Source organism: Tiliqua scincoides, chromosome 10 (assembly GCF_035046505.1).
Source record: "Tiliqua scincoides isolate rTilSci1 chromosome 10, rTilSci1.hap2, whole genome shotgun sequence".
Lineage (NCBI taxonomy): Eukaryota > Metazoa > Chordata > Lepidosauria > Squamata > Scincidae > Tiliqua > Tiliqua scincoides.
The window spans coordinates 15,920,006-15,945,038 of NC_089830.1; the positions used below are offsets into that span (position 1 = coordinate 15,920,006).

A 25,033-nucleotide genomic window follows, 5' to 3' on the forward strand; every position below is an offset into this window, starting at 1 on the left:
AAGGTTGTCATTATGCACATGCAGTGCTGAGCCTCAGTGCCATGGTAAAATAAAGGCAAGGAATTCCTCACTTAATCAGTGCAAAATTAGTGTTTCTGCCACCAGGACCACCTTAAAGCCCAGGTTATGATCTGGTGTAGAAGGACTTAAGTGATGTTCTGAAAACACTGATTGATCTTGTCAAGATGTCTCCCAAGCAAGAGGCCCTTCAACAGACAATAATGACAGGTAGATAAACCGGATATTTGAGTCTGTACAAAGCAGCTTCACAACATCTTGCACCACCTGGGTTCCCCCCACCACTACGTTACAAACCCAAGCTCCAAGTGAGTCATATGTGACCCTCAACGGGCCAGTCTGCCCCCCTTCTCTGGAGTTCTAGCGCCGTGCCATTTCTACCGAGGCTGATATTTTATCAGGTTTCTTCTCATTCCTCCCGGATGCGATCACATGGTGAGGCTTTGCAGGTTGGACAGTGTAGAATTACCTCCTGTCACTGCCTTGTCTGCCCAAAACAAAGGCATTCTACACCCTGCACTTGAGCGACTACATGTCTAGAGGAGAATTGCGAAATCGACCTCATGTTCCCAGTGTGAATTCTCAGCAGGTGAGCAGGAACAGGTGTGGGCTCTCACATTCTGCTTGTATTTCACTCCTCCTCCTCTCCACACCCTCGAACCACAGGTGTTGCAAGGCCCAAACCAACACAAGGCTTGAGTATGAGTATTGCAGACTTCCTTCCTTAAAGCCAATGGAGACTTGTGGCTATTGGTTACATTCCCCAACCTGCTTCCTTTCCATCCACCCACCTGAGGGTTTTTCATTTCCAGTCACTCCAGGTGAGCAGCTTAGTTTGTAGTTCTTTGAGCTGAGCTAAGACACACACACACAAATGCAGCAAGAACTTGATCACAGAAGGTGGCTGCAACACCTAGGAGATTTCAGACATTAGCAAACAGTTGCACAAAGCAACACAGATCTAAAGAAGAGCCTTGTGTATTCCAGAGCACAGCCCTGAAACTCTTCCTCAACTTGCAGCAATCCCGTTTTCTTACCACATGGCAACTCTGTTTACCAGCTGCTAGAATACAAAATATCTTAGATGGTAATACTTAACATAGTTCTTTTAACTCAATACTCTATGATCCCCCCATTAATCTAAGTCAGGGGTGCCCAAACCCTGGCCCTGGGGCCACTTGCGGCTCTTGAGGACTCCCAATGCCCTAGGAAGACCCCAGCCTCCAATGAGCCTCTGGCCCTCCAGAAACTTGCTGGAGCCCACACCGACGTCTGTGATGCAGCAGTGTCAGCAAAGAAAAGGGCAGCCAGGCTTTGTGCAAGGCCTTGAGCTATTGCAAGACCGTCATTCATTCATACAAGTTCCACCTCTAGTATATTAATTTATATAAACTTATGTAAATTTATTCAAATTTTAAATGTAAATTAATTATTTTTTCCCCCGGCCCCCAACACAGTGTCAGAGATGGTGTGGCCCTCCTGCCAAAAACTTTGGACACCCCTGATCTAAGTGATGAAACACTCTATGACCAAGTTATGAACCATCCTTATGTGAACATACTAGAGCAGGGGTGCTCAATAGGTGGATCGTGATCTACCAGTCGATCGAGAGGCAAAATGAGTAGATCGCGGAGTGCCAACCCCCCCCCCTTCAGGTGCCTCTGGGAGGAAACGCCGGGAGTAAGGCCCATTGTACTCAATGGGGCTTACTCCCAGGTAAGTGTGGCTAGGATTGCAGCCTCACAGCCTAATCCTAGGCATGTCTGCTCAGGAGTAAGTCCTGTTATACTCAGTGGGGCTCAAGGTACACCAACATACATTGTACACATAAATGTTATATGTTATGATGGCGCGAACATTGTAAAAAAAAACTCTGGTAGATCTCCGGGCCTTGCTGGGTTTCAAAGTAGCTCTCGAGCCAAAAAAGTGTGAGCACCCCTGCACTAGAGAGTGAAATGATTATCACAGAAGCACTGAGAGAGGCTCAGATTGTTCACATCAACAGTGGGTCCTCAGTATCTGTGGGGGATCTGTTCCAGGACCCCCTGTGGATACCATAAGGATAATGAATCCACAGGGGGGGTGCACGGTGCTACAATTACTTACCTAGGAACTACACCTGGCCTTCTGGAGGTCATTCACAGCTTCCCGGCCTCCTCAGAAGCCTCCCAGATGTGTCAGGAAGGCACTTTTGGTTCACCGGCACAAACCTAAAGTACTTTCCCATTACATCCGATAGATCTAGGGCAGGAGGTCTGGTCTAGAGGGTAGAGCCTCCGTTAGCCCGAAGATAACATCAGAAGGTCGCCAGTTCGAGGACACCGGCAGCTCCCTGAACAGCTGAGAATGGCGAGACCTTGAAGCAGCTGACAAGCCCAGCTGAGTGATTCCGCCTGCTCTTGGTGTGAGCAAGAAGCGTCTTGGCTGCCCTCTACGTGAGAGATGGAGCTGCCTGCCAGCCTGCGTGGGAGGACTGGAGGCCAGAAGTGAGACCAAACCAGGAAGATCCATTCTGAAATGTTGTTGGTTCTTGAAAGAGAGAACCTCTATGATTGTAAAAATCCCCTTGAGGGATTTAGAAACGCCTGCCTGTGTAAACCGCCTTGAATAAAGTCAGAGGAGTAATCCAGAAGGCGGTATATAAATACCTAGTTATTATTATTATTATCTCCCAAAGGTATGGAGAGGCTGCACATGGCCTCCCTGAGCCTCAGAACACCTCTACAAGCAACTGGAAGTTGCCGGCCGTAGCTGGTCTCTCTGCTGGGAGGCAGGTGTCTGGGAGTCCCATGTGCATCGCTGGACACCACCTCAAGTCCCACTAGTGGTATGTGTAGCACTGGTTGAGGAACACTAGACCTTTCACATCCACCAGCTTCAGCCCTTTATTTTCTATGCCACTGTTCTACAACACATACCCTGTAGCATTCTGGTCACATTCCAGCATCCTACCGGCCTTCTCTCCTAACTGTGCCAAGTCTACTTAGAGCTAGTGTAGTATAGTGTTGGACTTAGACCTGGAAGGTCTGGGAGGTCCTCTGAGGCCCTCTAGCCGCAGGTTCGGCATCAACAGATATTTAAATTTGCAGATAAGGAGGGCCTGTTGCACTAGAATTTGTTGCTTTTGCAAGTTGATGTTTTGTGTTAGAAACTGGAATGGGGCACAGATTCTTCTGGCTTTCCTGCTTTTGCCCCGGGGCCAGCAAAGCTAAGTTGGTACCTTGTCAGACTAAAGGCTGCTTCTCATGTTAAACAATTGTTGCATGTATCCTTGCTGCACATGCCTCCTTTGGGAAACACGTAACCGCGGACCTCCACTGTACAATGGCAATTCATTCTGGAGACACCACTGTATTGTGAAAATATTGTAAGGTGAACTCAGCAACACACTGGTTTTGCTAATTCACTCCAAGTCGTCAGCAGTTGAAGTTTCTGCCATAGAACCAAGCTATTTCCCCTCTCGAAAAGGTGAATTAAAAGGTGACTTTTTAGGGGTCACAGTTATCTGTTTACACAACGTCGTAATTGTAAAACACAAATGATAAGGCTGTGTCCTTCCCTATATACCAGGGGTTCCCAAACTAGTGGGTCACGACCTACCGGCCAGGAAAGCACTCATCTCTGGCCCCTTAAGGGGCAGGATCGGGCAATGGCAGTGATGCAATCCCCCAGATTGTGCCACTGCCAGGATCAGAAGTGGGTTTTTTTTAGCTTACAGAAGTCAGCGCTAGCCTCCAGGGAGCGTGGGGAGCCCCATGGATGTCTCCGCGTGGTCCCATAAGCCTCCATGGGGCTCCCCGCACCTCTCAGAGGCCAATGCTGACTTCTGTAAGTTAAAAAACATACCCTTCTGACTCCAGCAGTGGGGCAATCCTGGGGATCATGTCGCTGCCATTGTTCTGCCCTGCAAATACTTAATGGGTTTCTAACTCCTCTGTTGCAGGCTGGCTGCCTAGGATAGCCAGCTGCCTAGGCTGACAGCAGACGTGAATCTTTTGCCGTGGGACCAGCATGCTAACAGCCTCACAGAAAGGCATAGCGGCAAAAGAATTGGCAAGGACTAAGTAGCCGAATCAAAGTTCTGACAGCAGTCCTGACGTGGTTTAGAAGGGGCTTAGAAACCCCACCCCACACCTTTCACAAACTACAACAGCCTGTCAGGCAGCTTCAGCGCCAGCTTAAACTTCCCAAAAGGCTCCAAATAGCCTCCTAAAATATTTGGGAGATCTACCCTTGGGCAACAAGCTATGGCCAAGAAACTTGGCACAATGGATATTTTCACATGTGTTGCCGAGGATGCCTTTTCAGGAAGCATCTGTGAGCTACCATGAGGGAATTTACAGCATGCCAGAGTTTTGAGCTCATTTGAGGAACCAAGAGAAGAGGAGATTATTTTCTTTCACACTTTATGCACTTCCGGTCATCTGTGAGCAGAGATGCCCTGAAGCCCATTACCACCTATTCAGTCATTACTATAGAGCTGAACGTTTCTACAAAGAAGGCACATCTTTCCCACAGAGTGGTGGAAAACACCACATATCTGTGCTTATCAACCAGTGCCACCAGTGGTACTTGAGGTGGTATCCGGTGATGCACGCAAGACCCCCCCCCCAACCTGGCAAGAAGACCAGCAATGTAACACAGCAAGCAGCAGTAGGAGGCTTGGCTCAGTAGGCGGAGCTCCAGTGCGCACTTTTCGCATGCTCAAAAATCCCTCCCGTCCGCCCTGAGCCTCTTACTGGTGTTTGTTGTGTTGCATCTGGCCTCCCAAACTGGAAGTAACAGGCAATGACATCATCACAGCAACTTCAGGTAGTACTTCCAATAGGTGGGCCATGCAAAGTGGTATGGCGGGGGACAAACATTGAGAAAAGCTGCCATAGATGAACCAAGACGCAATTTTTTTCCCCACCACTTCCCAAAATAGTCTTGGACTTCTTCTCACTGGCATCGCCCGTCTACCCTGAAGCAGAACCAGTTCAAGGAAGCATCCAAGACGGGTCTGTAGACACATGTAAAAAGAGCCACCTACCTATTAAAGGGTTGCTGTTCCTATTAACTGGTTTGGGAGGTGGGACAGGGGGTTGCTTGGCAGGTGCTGCGTGGGTATGATTCATGGTAGCAGTAGTGTGGGCACTGGAGAGAGCAGAAGGCACAGTCCTGGGGGCTGGGGAAGGAGTACTGGAAACACTGATCCCTTTTGCTATGCTAGTCGTAGGCACGGCTGTGGAGGAAGGCATAGTCCTTGCGGTGCTGCTGGAAGGGACAGGATCCTTTGCCTGAGTATCATCCGTCTCCTGAGAAGAAGAGGACGACAAAGGTCGTTTTGGAGGAAGCAACGGTTGCTTGGGAGCCCGAGACTCCGGAGGCAGCTCCATGTTTGAGCCATGATGACTGCTGGACGACTCTGTAAAGAAACATATTTTCCCTTTTTTAGGATTATAGGAATGCCTTAAAGACCCTACCAGTGAGCTATTTTACTAAATCCATTCAGGTCTTGGCAGATTGTGGAGGGGCAGTGGCAACCCTTGGCCAAAAACCAGAAGTTTTTTCAAGTCCCACCGGAGGCCTTAGAAGGCCTTCGGAGGGCTGGGAAGGCTGCACGCAGCCTCTCCGGCCTTCAGAACACCTCGGGGTGGGGGGGGAGGCAGCAGGCTCAGATGGCACTTGGGGCAGTATGGCAGGGGTGGTGCCAACACCTCCCTGCCATGCCACTCGGAGTCACTTGTACCCATGGACCTGACCCTCCCCCCCCAGAATGCACTGTGGAGAGGAAGTAATTTTCTTTGCCCATTGTAGTCAACACGCTAAATTTAGATTCAGATCCCCACTCAGCCATGGAGCTTCCTGGGTGGCTTTGGGCTTGTCACTCACAGCAATCCCCTACCTTGGAGATGACATTACTGCCATCTTCCCTGCTCCTTTGATCCCTGTGACCAAAAGCAAAGGGTGGATGGGGGAGTAGAGTATGCGTCTTTCACTAATCCCTGTGCAAAGTTTGTGACTGGCTGAAAAAGGCTTCTGGGACAGTTATGAAGGTTTACGCAGCAGGAAGACCATCTGACTCTTTAAGTGCCTCTGCTGTCTTCTGTCCATACAGCATCTTTGGGTCAAGCCACATGTTGTGATCAGTGCATGAGCTGGCCCTTTGTCTGGCCTAAAAAGGAAACTCTTTGTTTCCTCCAAGGACTTCAGGATAGTGTACATAGTTCCTCCCCTCCTTTTGTCCTCGCAACAACCCTGTGAGGTAGGTGAGGCAGAGTGACAGGCCCAAAGTCACCCAGGAAGCTTCATGGCTGAGTGAGGATCTAAATCTGTAGCATGTGTAGCATTTTGACTACAATTGAAGATTGTGGGCTGGGCCAGGAAGGAGCAAATAGCAATTCTGCCAAAAGCAAAGCAAGGAAAGCAGATGTGCAGGGAGGGGCAATATCATGTTTTGGAAAGGGGAAAAAGAACAAAATATAACAGCAGCAGTGGGGATTGCAGGTGGGGCTGTTCAAAAAGGGAGGGGGTAGATCTTTGACTCCAGTCCATTGGGGGGGGGGAAGCACAAAGGTATGTGCCAATTTCTCAGACTAAAGTACAAGATGAAGTCTGGCATTCAGCAGCCTAGTCTGGGCAGCAGGAGACAGCATGATAGATCATAGGAGAGATAAATTGGGTGGGGCCAGGCTCTTGGAAGCAAAGTTGTAAGTCAACTTGTTCTGGAATGAAAACATCCTTGAGGGTGACCCAAAACTAATATGCTCACAATAAGAAGCTGACAGTTAATGAAAACATTTCTCAGGCAACCCCAGTCCCTGCCACCACAAGCTGCCTCTCACCTTGCAATTTCTTTGGTTCTTCAAATGGAACAGCTTTCTTAAGGCTCAGTCGCTTGCCAGGCTCTTCCTCCAGGTGCGCTAGGTTGACAATCCCAGTACAGTCTATGGGGATCGTATGCCCATTTTTCAAGGCAGGATGGCTGCACTTGTCTGACTCTTCTCCATCTGTTTGGGTTGGAGGGGGAGGGAAATGAATGGAAACATATCAAGGCAAGTACAGAAGAAGAAGTATCATATCATATATCATATCATATCAAACATATCAAGGCAAGTCAGAGAAGTTGCCAGAAGGAAAAGTCAGCAATAGTCAGAGTCTGCATATACCAGAGAGCTACGGGTCCTGCCACACAAGTAGAGTCTGCAGATCAGAGCCAAGATTCTAATGCCGTGACATGAAAGGAAGAAGCTACCTCCATACATATTATGGTCGGGGGGACTGAGGTTTGGACAACATCGTATGTGTTTAAAAAACTAATACATAATTTAAAGCTGTGTACATGTTATTGTTTGTGCACATTTAATATTTCAGCTACTGAAGACTGGCCGGCCTCCAGAAGAATCCTCCTGCAAACTCCTTCCAAGAACTGAAAATTCTGCTAGCACCCAGAATCCTTTGCATGTTGGGATGCTCCTTCCTCCCGAAGACGTTTTACTCTCGATGTCACTTATTAAATCTGTGCAGACACGCATACATTTTAACAACTGCCAGGGTGTAGCAGCATGATACTAAAAAAGAAAATCTAGAGGAAGAATAGCATCTTGAAACATACAATCTATTGAACTGAGACATTTCAGGAAGACGGAAATTCCCCCATTTGTTGATTGCCGCAGTTCTTGGTTTCTAGTACGTTTCCCCCCCCCAACACACTCAAAAGGCTGAGAGATTTTACTTATTAAGAAATGACACAGGAGAGAACAAAAGAACACAGTCACAAAAAAGCATGCCTTTAAATAGCCACAGTGCCTTAAATGCACCATTTTAACAAGAGGCTTAACATACTCAAGGGCATTTGCTTGCAAAATTAAAGAATGCCCAAGAGGCCCCTGTTCTGCAAAAGTAAAAATAATGCACCATCCATATTTCCTTATTAGCTGAACATTAATATTTAGGAGAGGACTGTCGAACAGTGGATGAGAACCAGAAGGTCTGAGGTTCAGCCTCTGGTGTCTCCAGGTAGGGGAAGACTTTTGTCTGAAACCCTGGAGAGTCGCTGACAGTCAGTGTCTACAATACTGAGTTCTATGGTCCAATGGTCTGACTCCACACAAGGCTGTTTCCTATGATCCTATGACAAAGCTACCCTATTAATGCAGTATCTGGTCCCTGGGACCTCCAATTCACAAATAATTAAACACAAATATAGGAAGATGCTTTGAAGTGCCCTCAGTTTAAGAAAATCAAGTAGTTGAAAATGCGGGTTCTTGAATATACAGTCAAGAGAAGAAGATGGCACACAAAAGCTCATTCTTGGTTTTGGAGCAAATGAGCTGGCTCAAACTTCCTGCTTTATTCACATGTGCTCCTCATGCTTCACAGGAGGGCCACATCACATGGAAGCGGCTTCTGCATTGCTGTGTGTTGTCGCCCAACACAGAGGTGGTCCTGGGGCTTTTTCTGCCTGGGGCTGTCCCCTGCTTTGCGGCCCCATGCCTCGGAAGTAACTGCGGTGATGTCGTCGCATCACCTCAATCACTTTCGGAACAGCACCATAAGTTGGAGTCACTTCCAGCGTGATTCCGTGGAGCTCTGGGCCACTCTCTTCCTCTTCCCTTTAGAGGATAGGAGAGATGCAACCCAGATTGGCACAGAATTGCATCCAGAGTGGCTGCAACTCCTGGTGCGATGCTGCTCTGGGCTGCGTCTTTCCTATAAAGGAGGAGAGGAAGGAGGGCAGCCAGATTGGCAGAGAATTTGAAAAATGACACTCTACCAGGACCTACCCAGTTTTATGAGACTTTTAAGAAGGCCATCTAGAAAGAAATAATATATTTATTTATTTACAAGTAATAGTTTATTTGCAATAAAAACTTGATCCCTTTCTCATAATGAGGCAGCTCTAGTAGTTGGCAACCTTCAGTCTTGAAAGACTCTGGTATCGCGCTCTGAATGGTGGTTCTGGAACAGCATCTAGTGCTCAAACATTTATCTCCCTATATTTACTCATGCTTGCAAACTGCAGAAGCTCTGCTGTTTGCAGGGCAATTAGCAGCTCTCCTGTAAACCATAGTAACTCAACTCTTTGCAGGGCAGGTTAGCTGCTATCTGACTTTTGAAAAGCCTCAGGGCTTGAGGCAACAAGGGGGGGCAGGGCTGTATGCGTAGTTCTAGTTAACTGCAGATCAGGTCTTCAGCTCCATCACTCCTGCCCCCTCCAGAGGCACGCTCCCCTCACCTCCAGAGGGTCTTCTGAGCCCAGCAGAGGCCGTGCGCATCTGCTCGCAGCCTCTGCCGGACTTAGAACGATTGTAGGAGATGAAAAAATGTTACTTCTGGCATAAAGGGTTACAGGGCCCCCTGCATCTTCATTCCTCGTTCTGCATTTTCATTTGCTGTTGGTACTGTCATCCATGGAACCACTGGTGCTGCATGGGAAATACCCGCATTCCCTCCTGCTACCAGGAGCCAAACCAGCACCCAGGACCGGTAGTCAATCACTCTCGTTTGTTTTCAGCCTCTCCCCTCCCCAAGCACAGCCAAGAACCCCTTGTCCCAGTGCCCACTGAGCAGACACCTTTGAGTGCAAAACCGCTGCACCAACCCTTTGGGCAGCCATCATGCCCCCTCCCCCTGGAAGGTGCTTCCTTCCATGGGCAAGCGCCCTCAGCTCCCTTGCCCTGCTTCTGCTCCTTGCAGCTAGCTACAGCTGCAGCCTAGCTGCCAGGGTTGCCTTTTCATCTTTGCCCCCTACCATACCAGAAGACTGCATGGTCCACCTGTGAACGCAGGCCCACAATCTCTGCAGCTTTTCACATCCAAGTCAGCATACAAGTTAACCTTGGTCCGTGACAAAGTCTAGTCATTGAACCACAAAGCCCCTCTCTCTTTTCCTGTCTTGTGTGTAATCAAACTGATGGTTGGCACACTTGATGGCACGCATGGATTGCTGGCACACTTACTGCCTCTAACTTTTCCTCCTTGCTGTGAGTGGCGTATGCCAGTGATCTGCAACCTTTCTCATGCCATAACCTCAATATATAAATAAAGTATGAGGCTGGAGACCCACCAGCGGTCCCCCCGCCTCCTGGGACCCTATCCACCCTCTCCTCGCCCCCATCGCTGCCCACTTTGTGCTCCTGTCACACCTTCCCAGTGCTGCTCACTGTAATCAAATATTCTTATTAGAGAGAGCAGAAAAAGTTACCATGAAGCCTGGCACTAGCGATAACTAAGTTAGCACAATTGCTAAGAACCTGAGCAAAACAAGAAACGTTGTAAACTCACTGCTTCTGGTGGTGACGGATAGTTCATGCTCAACATGCATTGGGCATGGTGAACTTTTTGGGGCACTTCTCTAACGAAAATACTTCAGAGCACACTTCCGACGCTTGCCTCTTTTCGTTGGACACATTGGGCGCAACCCTAACCCCTTATGCCAGTGCTTTCCAGCACTGACTTAAGGGCAATGCAGCTCTGAGGTAAGGGAGCAAACATTCCCTTACTTTGAGGAGGCCTGCGTGAGTGACACCCAACTGCAGGATGCAGCACACGTCCCATTGGCACCGCTATGCCAGTGCTGGAAGGCACTGACACAAGGGGTTAGGATTGCGCCCATGGTCTGCTAATTAGCAATGGCAGAAGAAAACGAAAGAGCCCCCAGTTATCAAGGGGCTCTTTTCCAACCTGAGGAAATTTGTTAAATTTGTTCCAGGGCAAATTTGAATAAAGCTACAATTCTACACACACACTTCCCTGGGACTAAGGCTGCAATCCTACCCACATGTACCTGGGAGTAAGCCCCACTGACTACAATGGGACATTTCTGAGTAGACGTGCATAGGATTGGGCTCCAAGTCCCCATTAAACTCAGTGGGGACTTACCTTCGGTTTAGATAAGGACAGGATTGCACTGCAAGTGATACTGGTTAAAACACAAATACAGCCCCCTTCTGCCAATTAAGCTCAGCGTCTGGACAATTTTAAATCGGAAGCTGTTTCTCTTCAGCTTTATCCACAATGCAGTTCCCACACTGCTACTATTGTCTGAAGTCTGCAATAATCAGATATTCATAACTTTTACTAGCAACAGTTTTCATCACTGTTCTGAGTTGTGTTTTCTTTCCCTTTTTTTGGGCAACACATTTTTTTTCTGCTTCCAGTTTGTCAGCCCACTTCTGTTTAAGGAGGAAATGAAGGCAGGAGTTCAGTCAATTGAAGTCATCTGCCTTTGATGCAATGCCCTAAAAATATAGAGCAAAACATCTTTGATTCTGGATAGCTTCTAAAACCAAAAAGCTGGTTTTGCAAAGAGAAAAGCTTCCAATTTCTCACTGAGAACTTGAGACAGCCAGTTACTGTGCTCTTTTGCAGACTAACAGCAACATAAATGGGACAAGGAGACCACAAACCAGTCCTTGAAAACAAGCACAAGACAGGAAGCGGTGTAAGCACATGTCCAAACCTAATTTCATAACTGACTACAAGCTGGGAAGGTGCACAGAAAGTACACCTGAAATACTAGTTTGCAAAGAGGGAAGCAGGTGCTCTTTGCAAAATTTCCCTGCAGTTTCTTAACAGGGCACCTTTGCCCTATTTTAAAGAGGGTATAAGAGTAGCCCCCCCATACTGCAAGACCGGGTAGATGGGACTCGTCAGCCTAGGAAGGCAGCTCATCTAAGAGAAGGAAACTCTGACCTCAAACCTCCACTGCCTTGTGGCTACATCCAGTTGTGGAAAAGGCTTCAGGAGTCAACCTCGAGGCAAAATCAGGAGCCGGAGTCCCTTAGGCAGTTCATGGCTGAACACAGTCACGTTCTGGCAACTCCTGCGACGCCGCTGGAACCAACCGTATTGGTTTCTGCCTTTCCATTGGATCATTCCAGCGACGTGGAGAGGGGGGATTTGCTGCATGGGTAACAGCCTATCCTCCATACCTTCTTTACCCAGGCTTCGCGCACTGGAGAGGACACTCCAACTTCGCCATACGGCGTCGGCACAACACGGGAAGCAGCAGTTTACCGGTTATAAGTCTTTGCTCGATTGGCGTAGAGCATGACGCCAGGGGCTGCTTCCGACGGTGGGAGAGATCATTGCATCTCATTGGGCAGCTACCACCCGCCTTAAGCTGGGCAGTCCCCAGCCAGTAAGGTGTTGCCTCGCCACGGTCCGTTAACCTCATGGGGTGCGTGGGGTTTAGGGTGAAAACCGACAAGCGGATCGACAACTCTGCACCATGCAACAGAAAACAGAAAACTACTGCCCTAAAGCTGGGCACCTGGAACGTTAGGACAATGACACCTGGCTTCTCTGATGACCTGCAAGAAATAGACGACGCACGCAAAACAGCTGTCATCGACATGGAGCTGAGCAGACTGCAGATGGACATCGTCGCCCTTCAAGAGACTAGGCTGCCAGATTCCGGATCTGTCAAGGAGAGAAATTTCTCATTTTTCTGGCAGGGAAAACCACCAAACGAAACCAGGGAACATGGCGTTGGCTTTGCGGTCAGAAATACCCTGCTGAAATCCATCATCCCACCTACTGTGGGAAGTGAAAGAATTTTGTCCCTGCAGCTCCAGTCATCAGCAGGACCTGTCACTCTCATCAGTGCTTATGCACCGACTCTGTCGTCTCCAGCAGAAGCCAAAGACAAATTCTATGATGACCTGGCCACCACTGTCAAGAAAATCCCTGTAAAAGAGCCATTGTTCATCCTCGGCGATTTCAACGCTAGAGTTGGTGCTGATAACAGTTCATGGCCCACTTGCTTAGGTCAGTTTGGCACTGGGAGGATGAACGAAAATGGCCAACGCCTGCTAGAGTTTTGCTGTCATCACGGTCTCTGTGTCAGCAACACGTTCTTCAACACAAAGCCCCAACATAGAGTCTCTTGGAGACATCCAAGATCAAAGCACTGGCACCAGCTCGACCTGATCCTCACCAGACGCTCCAGCCTTCCCAGCATCAAGATCACACGCAGTTATCATGGTGCTGCCTGCGACACTGACCACTCCCTGGTGTGCAGCAGAGTGAAACTGCAAACAAAGCGACTGTATCACACGAAAAAAGGAAGGAAGACCTCGCATTGATACCAGCAAGACCCGGGATCAGAGAAAAGTGGAGGAATTTGCACAAGCGCTTGAGGAATCTCTTCCAGGCCCGGCCAATGCAAACGCATCCAACAGATGGGAACATTTCAAGAATACCGTTTACAACACCGCCTTGTCCATATTCGGCAAGAAGACCAACAAGGCGGCAGACTGGTTTGAAGCCCACTCTGAGGAGTTGACACCAGTCATTGAGGAAAAGAGGAGAGCTCAAGCAGCATACAAGGCCTGTCCCAGTGAGCGCAACCTGCAGGTCCTCCGAACTGCTCGCAGCAAAGTCCAACAGACTGCCAGGAGATGTGCTAATGACTACTGGCTCCAGCTCTGTTCCGAGATACAGATAGCAGCTGACATGGGCAACATCAAGGGGATGTATGATGGTATCAAGCAGGCCCTAGGTCCAACACAGAGGAAAATTGCCCCTCTGAAGTCTGCCACAGGCGAGGTCATCCAGGATCGGGCGCAGCAGATGGAACGCTGGGTGCAGCACTACTCTGAGCTATATTCCAGAGAAAATGTAGTCACCGAAGAAGCACTGAACAACATTGAGTGCCTGCCTGTGCTGGAAGAGCTTGACAGTGAACCAACCCTAGAAGAACTTCACGTGGCCCTGGACTCCCTTGCCTTTGGCAAGGCACCTGGAAAAGACAGCATCCCTGCTGAAGTCCTAAAATGCTGCAAAGAGATCATCGTCACTGAGCTGCATGAAATCCTCTGTCTCTGCTGGAGAGAAGGTGGAGTACCTCAAGACATGAGGGATGCAAACATCATCACGCTGTACAAGAACAAAGGTGACAGGGGTGACTGCAACAACTACCGCGGCATCTCTCTCCTTAGCGTTGTAGGAAAGCTGTTTGCCCGAGTTGTACTAAAGAGGCTCCAGGTACTTGCAGAGAGCGTCTATCCAGAATCGCAGTGTGGATTCCGAGCCAACAGGTCCACCACTGATATGGTATTCTCCCTTAGACAACTGCAGGAGAAATGCAGGGAACAACGACAGCCACTCTTTATAGCCTTCATAGATCTCACAAAGGCTTTCGACCTGGTCAGCAGAGACGGCCTCTTCAAGATTCTCCCCAAGATTGGATGTCCACCCAGGCTCCTCAGCATCATCAGATCTTTCCACAAGGACATGAAGGGCACTGTTGTCTTCGATGGCTCCACATCAGACCCTTTTGACATCCGAAGTGGAGTGAAGCAGGGCTGTGTTCTTGCACCAACCTTGTTTGGGATTTTCTTCGCTGTCCTGCTGAAGCAGGCCTTTGGAACTGCAACAGAAGGCATCTATCTCCGGACCAGATCAGACGGAAAGCTCTTCAACCTCTCCAGACTGAGAGCAAAATCCAAAGTCCAGCTGAAATGTCTGCGTGACTTCCTCTTTGCCGACGATGCAGCTGTCACTACCCACTCTGCCAAAGATCTCCAGCAGCTCATGGATCGTTTTAGCAAGGCCTGCCAAGATTTTGGACTGACAATCAGCCTGAAGAAAACACAGGTCATGGTTCAGGATGTGGACTCACCTCCCTGCATTACAATCTCTGAGCATGAACTGGAGGTTGTCCATGACTTTGTGTACCTTGGCTCAACGATCTCCGACACTCTTTCTCTCGATACCGAGCTAAACAAACGCATCGGTAAAGCAGCTACCACGTTTTCCAGACTCACAAAGAGTCTGGTCCAACAGGAAGCTGACGGAACATACCAAGATCCAGGTCTACAGAGCTTGCGTCCTGAGTACACTTCTGTACTGCAGTGAGTCATGGACTCTTCGCTCACAACAGGAGAGGAAACTGAGCGCTTTCCACATGCGCTGCCTCCGACGCATCCTCGGCATCACCTGGCAGGACAAAGTTCCAAACAACACAGTCCTGGAACATGCTGGAATCCCTAGCATGTATTCACTGCTGAAACAGAGACGCCTGCGTTGGCTTGGTCATGTCGTGAGAATGGATGATGGCCGGATCCCAAAGGATCTCCTCTATGGAGAACTCGTGCAAGGAAAGCGCCCTACAGGTAGACCACAGCTGCGATACAAGGACATCTGCAAGAGGGATCTGAAGGCCTTAGGGATGGACCTCAACAAGTGGGAAACCCTGGCCTCTGAGCGGCCCGCTTGGAGGCAGGCTGTGCAGCATGGCCTTTCCCAGTTTGAAGAGACACTTTGCCAACAGTCTGAGGCTAAGAGGCAAAGAAGGAAGGCCCATAGCCAGGGAGACAGACCAGGGACAGACTGCACTTGCTCCCGGTGTGGAAGGGATTGTCACTCCCGGATTGGCCTTTTCAGCCACACTAGATGCTGTGCCAGAACCACCTTTCAGAGCGCGATACCATAGTCTTTCGAGACTGAAGGTTGCCAATACAATAATAAGAGTAGCCCCAAAGGCCAGCCTAATGCAGCATCGGCTTCCCCACAGTTGTCAACCAGATGTCCACAAACAGAAGATGGGCAAGAGCTGTCCCTCACTGGAGGACCTAGAGGGGGGCATACAGGGCAAATGCCCTGAGCGCCAACCCTCTAGGGGCGCCTCTCGAACCCTCCGATTTCGAAGGAGACGCGTGCCACTACCTGGGCTCCAGCGGAGCCTTGCGGAGGTCTCCTCTGGAGCAGTGTGGGGCTACTGCACCACTTCCAGCAGCCCCAGACCGCTCCAGAGGAGACCTCCACGTGGAACAGTCTGCTGGGGTGCCCTTCCTCTGCCTCTGAGGACATCCTTCAGAGGTGGAGGGGAGGCGGCATGCGCCCCCTCTGTTCGGGGGAGACGTGTGCCGCTTCCCAGGCCCCCACAGAGCCTTCCGTGCCGCTTGCAAGTGGTGCGGAAGTCTCCATGGGGGCCTTGGCTGCCTCCTCCATTCCCCCTTGTTTTCAAAGGGGGAATGAAGGAGGCAGCTGCATGGAAGTAACTGTGGTGATGATGACATCACCGCAATTACTTCCAGGTCAGGTGCGGGTGGGCGGAGAAGGGGGGCAAAACAGGGTGTGGGGGGCAGAAAACTGGGGGTTGCCCCGGGCACAGGGACCCCCAGGAACGACTCTGCTGTCCCTACTCCCTTGCAATGGCCAAATACTGTATAGCTTTGAGCTGGAGGAGCAGAAAGCAATGAGCCTGGGCAGCATGAAGAGCTGGAGCAGTTCCCACACAGCCAGTAATTTAGGCGTGAGGTGTGCTTTATTTATAGGAAGTGTCTGCACGTGGGTACAAACTGACACTGCATATTTCTGCATATGATAGGTAAGATGCCATGGTTGACAGTTGTGCAACATGGACTCAGTTCTGTGTGGCCCCATTTTGCCTCATCCTTCCGTCTGGCCCTGCTGCTGGCCCTGGTACTGTTTTGTACCTCTACAGTTTGCTACAGACCTTTCTGCTTCTGAATAGGTGGGGATAGGGGACGCTGGAAGAGGGGCTGTGTGGTTGGTGAGGGATCCAAGCCTGCATTCACACTGGAGCTGGAATGTTTGAATTCCAAGCTCTGTAAGATAACAGCACAAGTGTGCTGTGTAATGGGACCTTTGGATGATTGTGGCTTAGGTTTTAAGCCTCATCATATCACTTCCAGCCATGACACCATTTCTATCACATTGATGACATCACTTCTGGTGGTTCTCGACAGATCGTCATTCTAAAAAGCGGGTGCCAGAGCTAAAATGTTCGAGAACCACTGCCTTAGAGGAAAGGAAAGATACAAACAACAGCCTTTTGTCTTCAAGTAGGAGCAGAGGCCAGAGTGAAGGGGTCTGAAGGGCAAACAAAGACAGAGAGGACCACCCAGTGATCCCAGGAGAGGGGGCAAAGCAGGTAGTCAGGGAATGCCAAAAGGTGAAATTTATTAGAGTCAGAATTGGCAATATATGATACATAGAGGAAGACAATGGGTACACTCACCCTGCTCAGGGTCTTCCAACAGAACCCCTCTTTTAATGAGCTCATCTCTTGACTTTCGCATTGAAATCTTTCTTTCTAAAACTGACATTACATTGGGGGGAAAAAAGAAACCAGCACTCAGAATACAGGGCAAAGTGATAGGGAAAAAAATGCTTCTATTTTTTTTTTAAAAAGCTTTTGAGACTCCACAAATACCCTGTGTGCTTTTAGATAAGAATATTAAAATATGGATTCTGGACTGTTTCATAATGATCTGACACCAACAAGTACACATTTCCCCCAACCCACACTTCTCTGGAGAAGGAGAATACCAGCATTTCATTCCAAAAATCATATAGTGCTTTAAAATTGAAAGCTGAAATTCCTAGTGTGCCTCATATCATCTTTTCAGTTCCATCTTCCCCCACCCCACCCCCCAAAGCCTAATGAATGCCAGGTAGATCCCCATGACCCATAATGTGATTCAGAACTATTTAGACAATGAGGGCACAATCCTAACCGCTTATGTCAGTGCTTTTCAGCACTGGCATAGCGGTGCCAGTGCAGCATGTCTCGCATCCTGCAGTTGGGTGTCACTCATGGAGGCCTCCTCAAAGTAAGGGAATGTTTGTTCCTTTACCTCAGAGCTGCACTGCCCTTATGTCAGTGCTGGAAAGCACTGACATAAGGGGATAGGACTGCACCCTGAGATGCAGAATCTGGAATCAAGTCTTATCAGGTATGACTGCAGATTCTTAATTTCAGTTCAGAGATGTGACAATTATGGGATCTTTTAAGACCAGTTTGACTTAAAAGTGGGGTCCAGTTGGGAAAGGGTAGAACGTGACAAGGCAGCAATTCCATTTCAGTACAAAAGGATTCTCATGGAATTGTTGGGGGGGAGGGGGGAGAGGAATTTCTAAAGCCCAGCTTTTTACCTTCTGAAGTCTCTTTAAACTTGCCACTGGTTTTCTTTTTTCTCCACTTCCAAGGTTTAAAGATCTTGCCAAAGCCTGCAAATTTGCTTTTTCTTTTGGAAGGAGGTGTGGTGTCGCCAGACTCCAGGACATCAGTCCCCATCCCAGCGTCACATGACAGCTGATCTACCTCCTCAGCTACAAAGAAAAAGAAGAAAAGAATATTTCAGTGCAAGATGACGTTCAGAGACCTTTTCCCAAGGCACCCACCTGATTGTGACTAGCAGGAACATAATTTAAATGACATGGCAAATGCACAGATACGAAGTTGGATAGGATACCTTTCCACCAAACCAGGAAGTGTCAAAGAGCAGCTGGGGAGCCAGATGAAATAAATGCCAACGAGAGGGGAGTAGGTCTATGATAAGAAAAGCTTAGCTGGCATTTATATCACACAAATATAAAATATTTTCTGTTGTACAGAATAGCAAGAGAATATGCAAGGCAAGAACCAACTGAAGTTATCTGCTCCATCAGAAAAGCCGGACTAGTTTGCTTTTCCTTCCCATTTAAAAAAAATAAAATTGTATTTTGGGCCAAGAGTAACAATCTCAGGAAGCAACACAATAATAGTCTCCCACTCCACCTACTGCTCTGGCATTCTCCAAACATTTTCAGAAAGGAAGGGAGTGTGAGAAGGCCTGTGGGAAAGCATCTTTGTAATCTAAAGCTTTAAAAAAAACGTGACCCAGAAGGCAAACTGCACACGTTTGTCACCCAAGCAGAGTCTGCAGCTCTCTGCAGCCTTTGCTCCATTTTGTGCCTGTGTGAAGACTTCACGAGAAACACGGAACAGTATGTGGAAGGCATACTTGTATGTGGAAGGCATACAGTATGTGGAAGTCGTGAGAATGGATGATGGCCTGATCCCAAAGGATCTCCTCTATGGAGAACTCGTGCAAGGAAAGTGCCCTACAGGTAGACCACAGATGTGATACAAGGACATCTGCAAGAGGGATCTGAAGGCCTTAGGAGTGGACCTCAACAGGTGGGAAACCCTGGCCTCTGAGCGGGCCGCTTGGAGGCAGGCTGTGCAGCATGGCCTTTCCCAGTTTGAAGAGATACTTGGCCAACAGTCTGAGGCTAAGAGGCAAAGAAGGAAGGCCCATAGCCAGGGAGACAGACCAGGGACAGACTGCACTTGCTCCCGGTGTGGAAGGGATTGTCACTCCCGAATCGGCCTTTTCAGCCACACTAGACGCTGTTCCAGAACCACCATTCAGAGCGCGATACCAGAGTCTTTCGAGACTGAAGGTTGCCAACACTCTAACACTCTATGTGGAAGGCAACATGCCAGACACATTCTCGGCTTCATTGAGAACAGAGGCAACAGCATTCACACTTCACACACAGACGCCCCCTTTCAGTGGGATGCTTCATTTAAAATACACCTAACCACTTTTCAACAGAAACAGACTTGCTTTGTATTTTATTAAGACAACTAAATTAAAAACAAATTCATAAAATCTTGAACCTACAATTACAGAGTCTAAAACAGGACAAAAAATAATTATTAACAGATATCAAAAGTCATATAGCAAGTGCAGACTCCTAAATCTAAACTGCTTTCTTCTTCTACAAAATCATATTAAATATCAAATAGTCTATTGGTTATTATTCCTAAAATACTTTTTTTAATTGTTCTAAAAAACTTTTTTCCCTATTCTTCTCTTTATCAAATATTTAATTATCAATTTTTTTTATTTCCAACAAAATATTTTCTCTGTATCAATTATCTATCACCAAATCCATTAGACCAATTTTCATGGAAGCCCATGAAGAGTTTCCAATTGCCCACAAAAGTCTTTACTGACTTCTGTTTGAGAAAAATCGTAAGATTGTCCATTTCAGCTAATTTCAATATCTTCACCCACCATTCCTCAATTGAAGGTACCTCTGGAACCTTCCAGTACTTAGCATACAATATTCTTGCTGCAGAAGTGTCCAGTTTTTAACCCATAAACCTACTGAACACACTTTCCCTCCCTCACCAGTCTGGGGCAAGCGAAAAAAAAGCCATCCACAGCCAATTTGGATGATAGAAAAGAATTCCTACCTGGCCCTCATTATGAGTGGCCAGCTAATCTCAGAATATATGAACCCATCATGGTTTGTAACCTGTGACAGAGTTTTCCTCCATCAATCTGTCCAGTTCCCTTTTAAAGGCATTTAGTTCAGACACCATCACCATATCCTGTGGCAAGAAGTTCCAGAGATTAATTACAGGCAAGCTAAAGAAATATTTTCTTTTCTCTGTTCTTACTCCCCTGACACTCAACTTTAATAGATGTCCCCTAGTTTCAGTGTTGTGCGAGACGGAAAAGAACATCGCTCTATCCACTATTCTTGTCTCAGTTGTCATGTATAAAAATATAGTTTCAAATTCTGAATTTGATCGTCTGGTATTCCCCCCCAAAAAGCTTCTGGTTTCATTTGCAGATTTACTTTAACAGACTTCCAAAGTGATTGATGACAGCAAAGATCAGTTAAAATTTTACAATGAAATCCCAAAAGAAGCAGGAACAGAGATACAAAAGTAAACACTCAACAAACAAGAAAATAGCAATAGCTGTTATCATGTATGTATCTACTAAAACAGTGGTTTTCAGACTGGGGCGTTGCACCCCCTGGCCTCTTTCCCCTTATGGGGTGGGGGCAGGAGGGAGGCAGGGAGGAGGCAACGACGCTATCCCCAGGATCACGCTGCTCAGGGGGGCTGCAGGGACAGGGATTTCCTCCCCAGTCCCTGCTGCAGCCTGCCGGGGGTGCAGGGAGCCCTGCACAAGCATCTGCAGGGCTCCCCAAGTCATCAGAAGTGAAAGTGGAGCAACCGCACTCCATTTCCACAAAACCGGAGCGCCATCACTCCACTTTCACTTCTAACTAGCTGAGGAGTAAGAGGCACTTTTTCAAGTGGGTGTCCTCTTTTTAGCAGGGGAGAGTAACTGGCCCTCCTCACCCCAGCAGTGTCTTCTAGTGGCTGTCTGCTGGTGTTCTTTTGCATCTTTTTAGATTGTGAGCCCTTTTGGGACAGGGAGCCATTTAGTTCTTTGATTTTTCTCTGTAAACCGCTTTGTGAACTTTTAGTTGAAAAGCGGTATATAAATACTGTTAATAATAATAATAATAATAATAATAATAATAATAATAATAATAATAATAATAATAATAATAATAATAATAATCTCCTTTGTCCTTGTACCCTACCTTCAATACATCTAGAGACACAGACATGAACAATCATATAGCTCATCTTCTCTGCTACCACTTCTCCTCCCCTTCCTCCATCATCTTTCATGTCTATTTCTACCTGCCTTCTCATCTGTTGCAAAAAATGCCATGGCGGTACTATATCCATCAGCAGCAGTATAAAGGCATTTAATAAAGGTTGTCAAATAATGGTAAAGTGCTTCAAAAGCCCTAAACCGGCTGGAGATTAAAGTGTCTTTTAGGGCACAATCCTAAGCAGGTCTACTGAGAAGTCCTATTGTATTCAATGGGACTTACTCCTAGGAAAGTGAGGTTAGGATTGCAGCCTTAAAGTAATTAACTTTTTATAAGCTTCTAGCTCTGTGGTTCCCAAACTGTGGGTTGGGATCCATTGGTGGGTCACAATCCGATTTTTGGTGAGTTGCCAAAGGGTGACGGAAAGATCAGATTACTAATTGCATTAAGCTCTGATGCTATTCAAAAATCAGATACTGTAGCTGCTAAGTACCCTGCAAAGAGCTCCGCTCCTGCAGTTTGCAAGATAGCCGCTAATTGCCCTACAAGGAGCTAAGCTCCTGAAGTTTGCAATCATGTGTAAATAAATATAGGAAGATAAACGTTTGTCCTTTTCTTATTATTATTACTTTAGGTCGGTAGGTAGGTAGATTAGATAGATAATAGATCTCCTTTTTTAAAAGTTTGGTAAACCTAAGTGGGTCCCAGTGCTAAAAAGTGCTGTTTAAAAAAGTGGGTCCAAGTACTAAAAAGTTTGGGAACCAGTGTTCTAGCCAAGTCAGGAGCTTTGCAGAGCAGACTGCCAATTCAGCTGGAGGAAGGTATTCCCTGGTTCCTGCAACAAGGAAAATGGAGCTGTGGGCAGTTCCATGCCATGACGTTTGCTACTGATTGTGTTTCCATTCCGGTTTGGAGATGCCAAGATTTGCACCAGGTCGATGCTACTCATTAATGCTCTTTATTACACCATAACAAGGGGGGAGGGAAATGGCACCCACACAGTGGCATTCAGGCTTCATGGAACATTTGACTGCTGCCAAATGACAGGCAGTCTAATTGACAAGACTTGACCTGTTTGATAGGCGTGCCAAACTTGAGCCTCTTCCATAAAAGAGTCTGCAATGGCATGGATAGGGAAAAAACAGATGAATTTCCAAGATGCTTCATCTCTAACTCTTCTTTTCTATACTATACTAGTTCCTATACTATACCTATACTATGTTAGTATACTATACTATACTATACTATACTATACTATACTATACTTATACTAGTTCTGCACAGTGGATGCTGGCAATCTGGATCCAAACATGGCTTGGTTAAGGGCTCCATACAAAGCAGGCTACTTTCCACAACTAGAAAGAGAAGAAACTTCAGAGCAAACAAAAGGTCTTTCACAGTGGAGACAAAATGGTAATGAACTGCAGACATGAACTGCCAAGAAGTCCAGTGCTCAGTAGGGCCGTCTAAACCAGGGGTGCCCAAACCCCGGCCCTGGGGCCACTCGCGGCCCTCAAGGCCTCTCAATGCAGCCCTCAGGGAGTCCCCAGTCTCCAATGAGCCTCTGGCCCTCTGGAGATTTGTTGGAGCCCACACTGGCCCGATGCAACTGCTCTCAGCGTGAGGGCGACTGTTTGACCTCTTGCGTGAGCTGTGGGATGAGGGCTCCCTCCACTGCTTGTTGTTTCACGTCTGTGATGCCGTAGCAGCAGGAAAGGAAAGGTCAGCCTTGCTTTGTGCAAGTCCTTTTATAGGCCTTGAGCTATTGCAAGACCTTCATTCATTCACATAAGTTCATCTTTAATGTATACATTTATGTAAGCTTATGTAAATTTATTCAAATTTTAAATGTAAATTAATTCTTTTTTACCCCCGGCCCCCGGACACAGTGTCAGAGAGACGATGTGGCCCTCCTGCCGAAAACTTTGGACACCCCTGGTCTAAACCATTATATACTAAGAAGCAGCTGTTGCCTGTTCACAGCTGAACTGAACATGGAAACAAATGGAACTCAGCAGTGGGTCCAAGACTGCAGGGTCTCCAAGAGGAATGTTATCAGGGGGTACAAAGTTTCTTTTGGACCTCTTTCCCAAAGGGGGGAACAGGACAGGGGGAAAGGGGCAATGGGGGTGCGTGGAGGAGAAACGGGGCAGGAAGAAGGTAGCAACAGCAGGGAAAAACTCCAGAGCCCAGTTCTTACCCACCCAGTACATGGCTTGCACTGTATCCAGCACAGGTTAGGAGGTGGCTGGAGATCTCCTCAACGTAAGGGGATATTTTCTACTTACCCCGAGTAATGCCCCAGCCTGCCCTAAGGGATCTCCGCCAGTTATGTAGCTGACAGAAGTCTGAGAAGCCTGGTGTAATGCTGGCTGACCTGGGAGGAGAGTTAGGTTCGCTCCCTGAAGGGAGCTGCCACCAAACCTGCCCTACTCCCAAGGCCTGATCCAACCCTCGTTCCACCCTTCCCGGCACAGAAACGCTGCCTCTCCACCTCGAGAATGCCCTTCCTTCACTCTCTCTCAACTCATGCACTGCTTGTGCCTTACCTGTCTATACCAGCCGCCCTGGGAGTGACTGCAGCGCTGGAGAGGCAGCGCAGGCCACTCTGCCGGAGCTGCTTACTTACTTGTCAGGTATCGTGACATGCCTTACAGCACGTTTAGAACACCTCCTGCCAGCGCAGGGATCACTGTGCCAGTGGTACATACAGTTAGGATTGCACAATACATGTCTTTACCTTTAAAAGGTTGAGTTATGATAGATCAGTGATGATGAACCTATGATACGCATGTCAAAGGTGACAGGGTCAATGTTGACCCACAACGTTGTGGGTCAACAGCAAATGCCCCGAGTGCCATGCCTGCGCAGTGTTACAGACTGCGCAGGAAGCCTTCCGAGACTTCCGCTGCAACCTTAAGCAGAGTTTCCATTTTCCCGGGGAACACGGCAAAGCCTCAGAAGGCTTTTCGAGTCGTTTTCGGCATCGCGTGAGGCTCTGTTGTGCTCGGTAAGCGTGGCGAGGCAGCATCGTGGACCTTTGCCCTGGACACGTTGAGGGGCAGGTCCGCTGCTGTTTGGGGTGACACCTGACAGCAACTGTGTTTGTTTTACTCGTATTCCATTTTTTGTAATTTGATTATATACTACATAGCACCACACCTAGTTGGACAGTATTTTCTTTTTAAAAAAAAAGAATATGAAAAGAATTGTTTCTCTTTTGTTTGGGGGGGGGAGGATGACAGGCCAGCAGAGCCAAGTTAGGCATATTCTGAATTTTTGACACACTAAGCCCAAAAGGTTCTCTTCTGCAATATACAGTAGTAGTAGTAGTAGTAGTAGTAGTAGTAGTAGTAGCAGCAGTAGTAGTAGCAGCAGTAGTAGTTCTCCAATATATTCTTATTACAGTTTATTTAATGCACACATTTTTCTGGCTTTTTACAACCAGACCAACTGCAAATGAAAGCCAATTGCCATGATCTGAAATAGGATCAACACCTTAGTTCTGTTAAGCTTCCTTGGGATATGGGGGGGGGGGGTAGGAAATAGCAGAACCACTGCAAGACAAAGGATTATGAAGCAACCGTATAGGATGTTTGTTCCGCAGGCTCAGTTAGTGGGTGGAGCAGCTTCTGTAGAGTAACACACTCCAGGTAATTCTGTTACTCAGAGATGGCTCATGCACTGAGGGTGTGCATTCCCTTGGAATCCCCCAGGAAGAGAACTCAGCTGTAGTGTACGCATATGAGGCACATTTTAACTCAAGGCAATACTTGCAAGATGGAAATTCAGGCCAAGATTCCAAGTTCTTTGCAAAACCAGAAGGGCTTGGACTAGGGCCTCTCCCAACTCCACAGTA

The 25,033-nt window shown here is 47.7% G+C and overlaps 1 protein-coding gene across 5 annotated transcripts in view; it reads right to left on the reverse strand.

Annotated features, from left to right (window-relative positions):
- Window positions 1-25,033, reverse strand: part of PHACTR4 (phosphatase and actin regulator 4) — a 136,340-nt gene that overhangs the window by 20,133 nt on the left and 91,174 nt on the right. For 4 of the 5 annotated variants that reach the window (XM_066638882.1, XM_066638884.1, XM_066638886.1 and 1 more), the window contains 4 exons: window positions 17,911-18,087; window positions 16,994-17,074; window positions 6,846-7,010; window positions 5,051-5,425 (listed from right to left, as the gene is read on the reverse strand). In XM_066638882.1, coding sequence (XP_066494979.1) covers window positions 5,051-5,425; window positions 6,846-7,010; window positions 16,994-17,074; window positions 17,911-18,087 — 798 coding nt within the window. The remainder of the gene's footprint in view (window positions 1-5,050; window positions 5,426-6,845; window positions 7,011-16,993; window positions 17,075-17,910; window positions 18,088-25,033) is intronic. The other variant, XM_066638885.1, reaches the window with a different exon arrangement.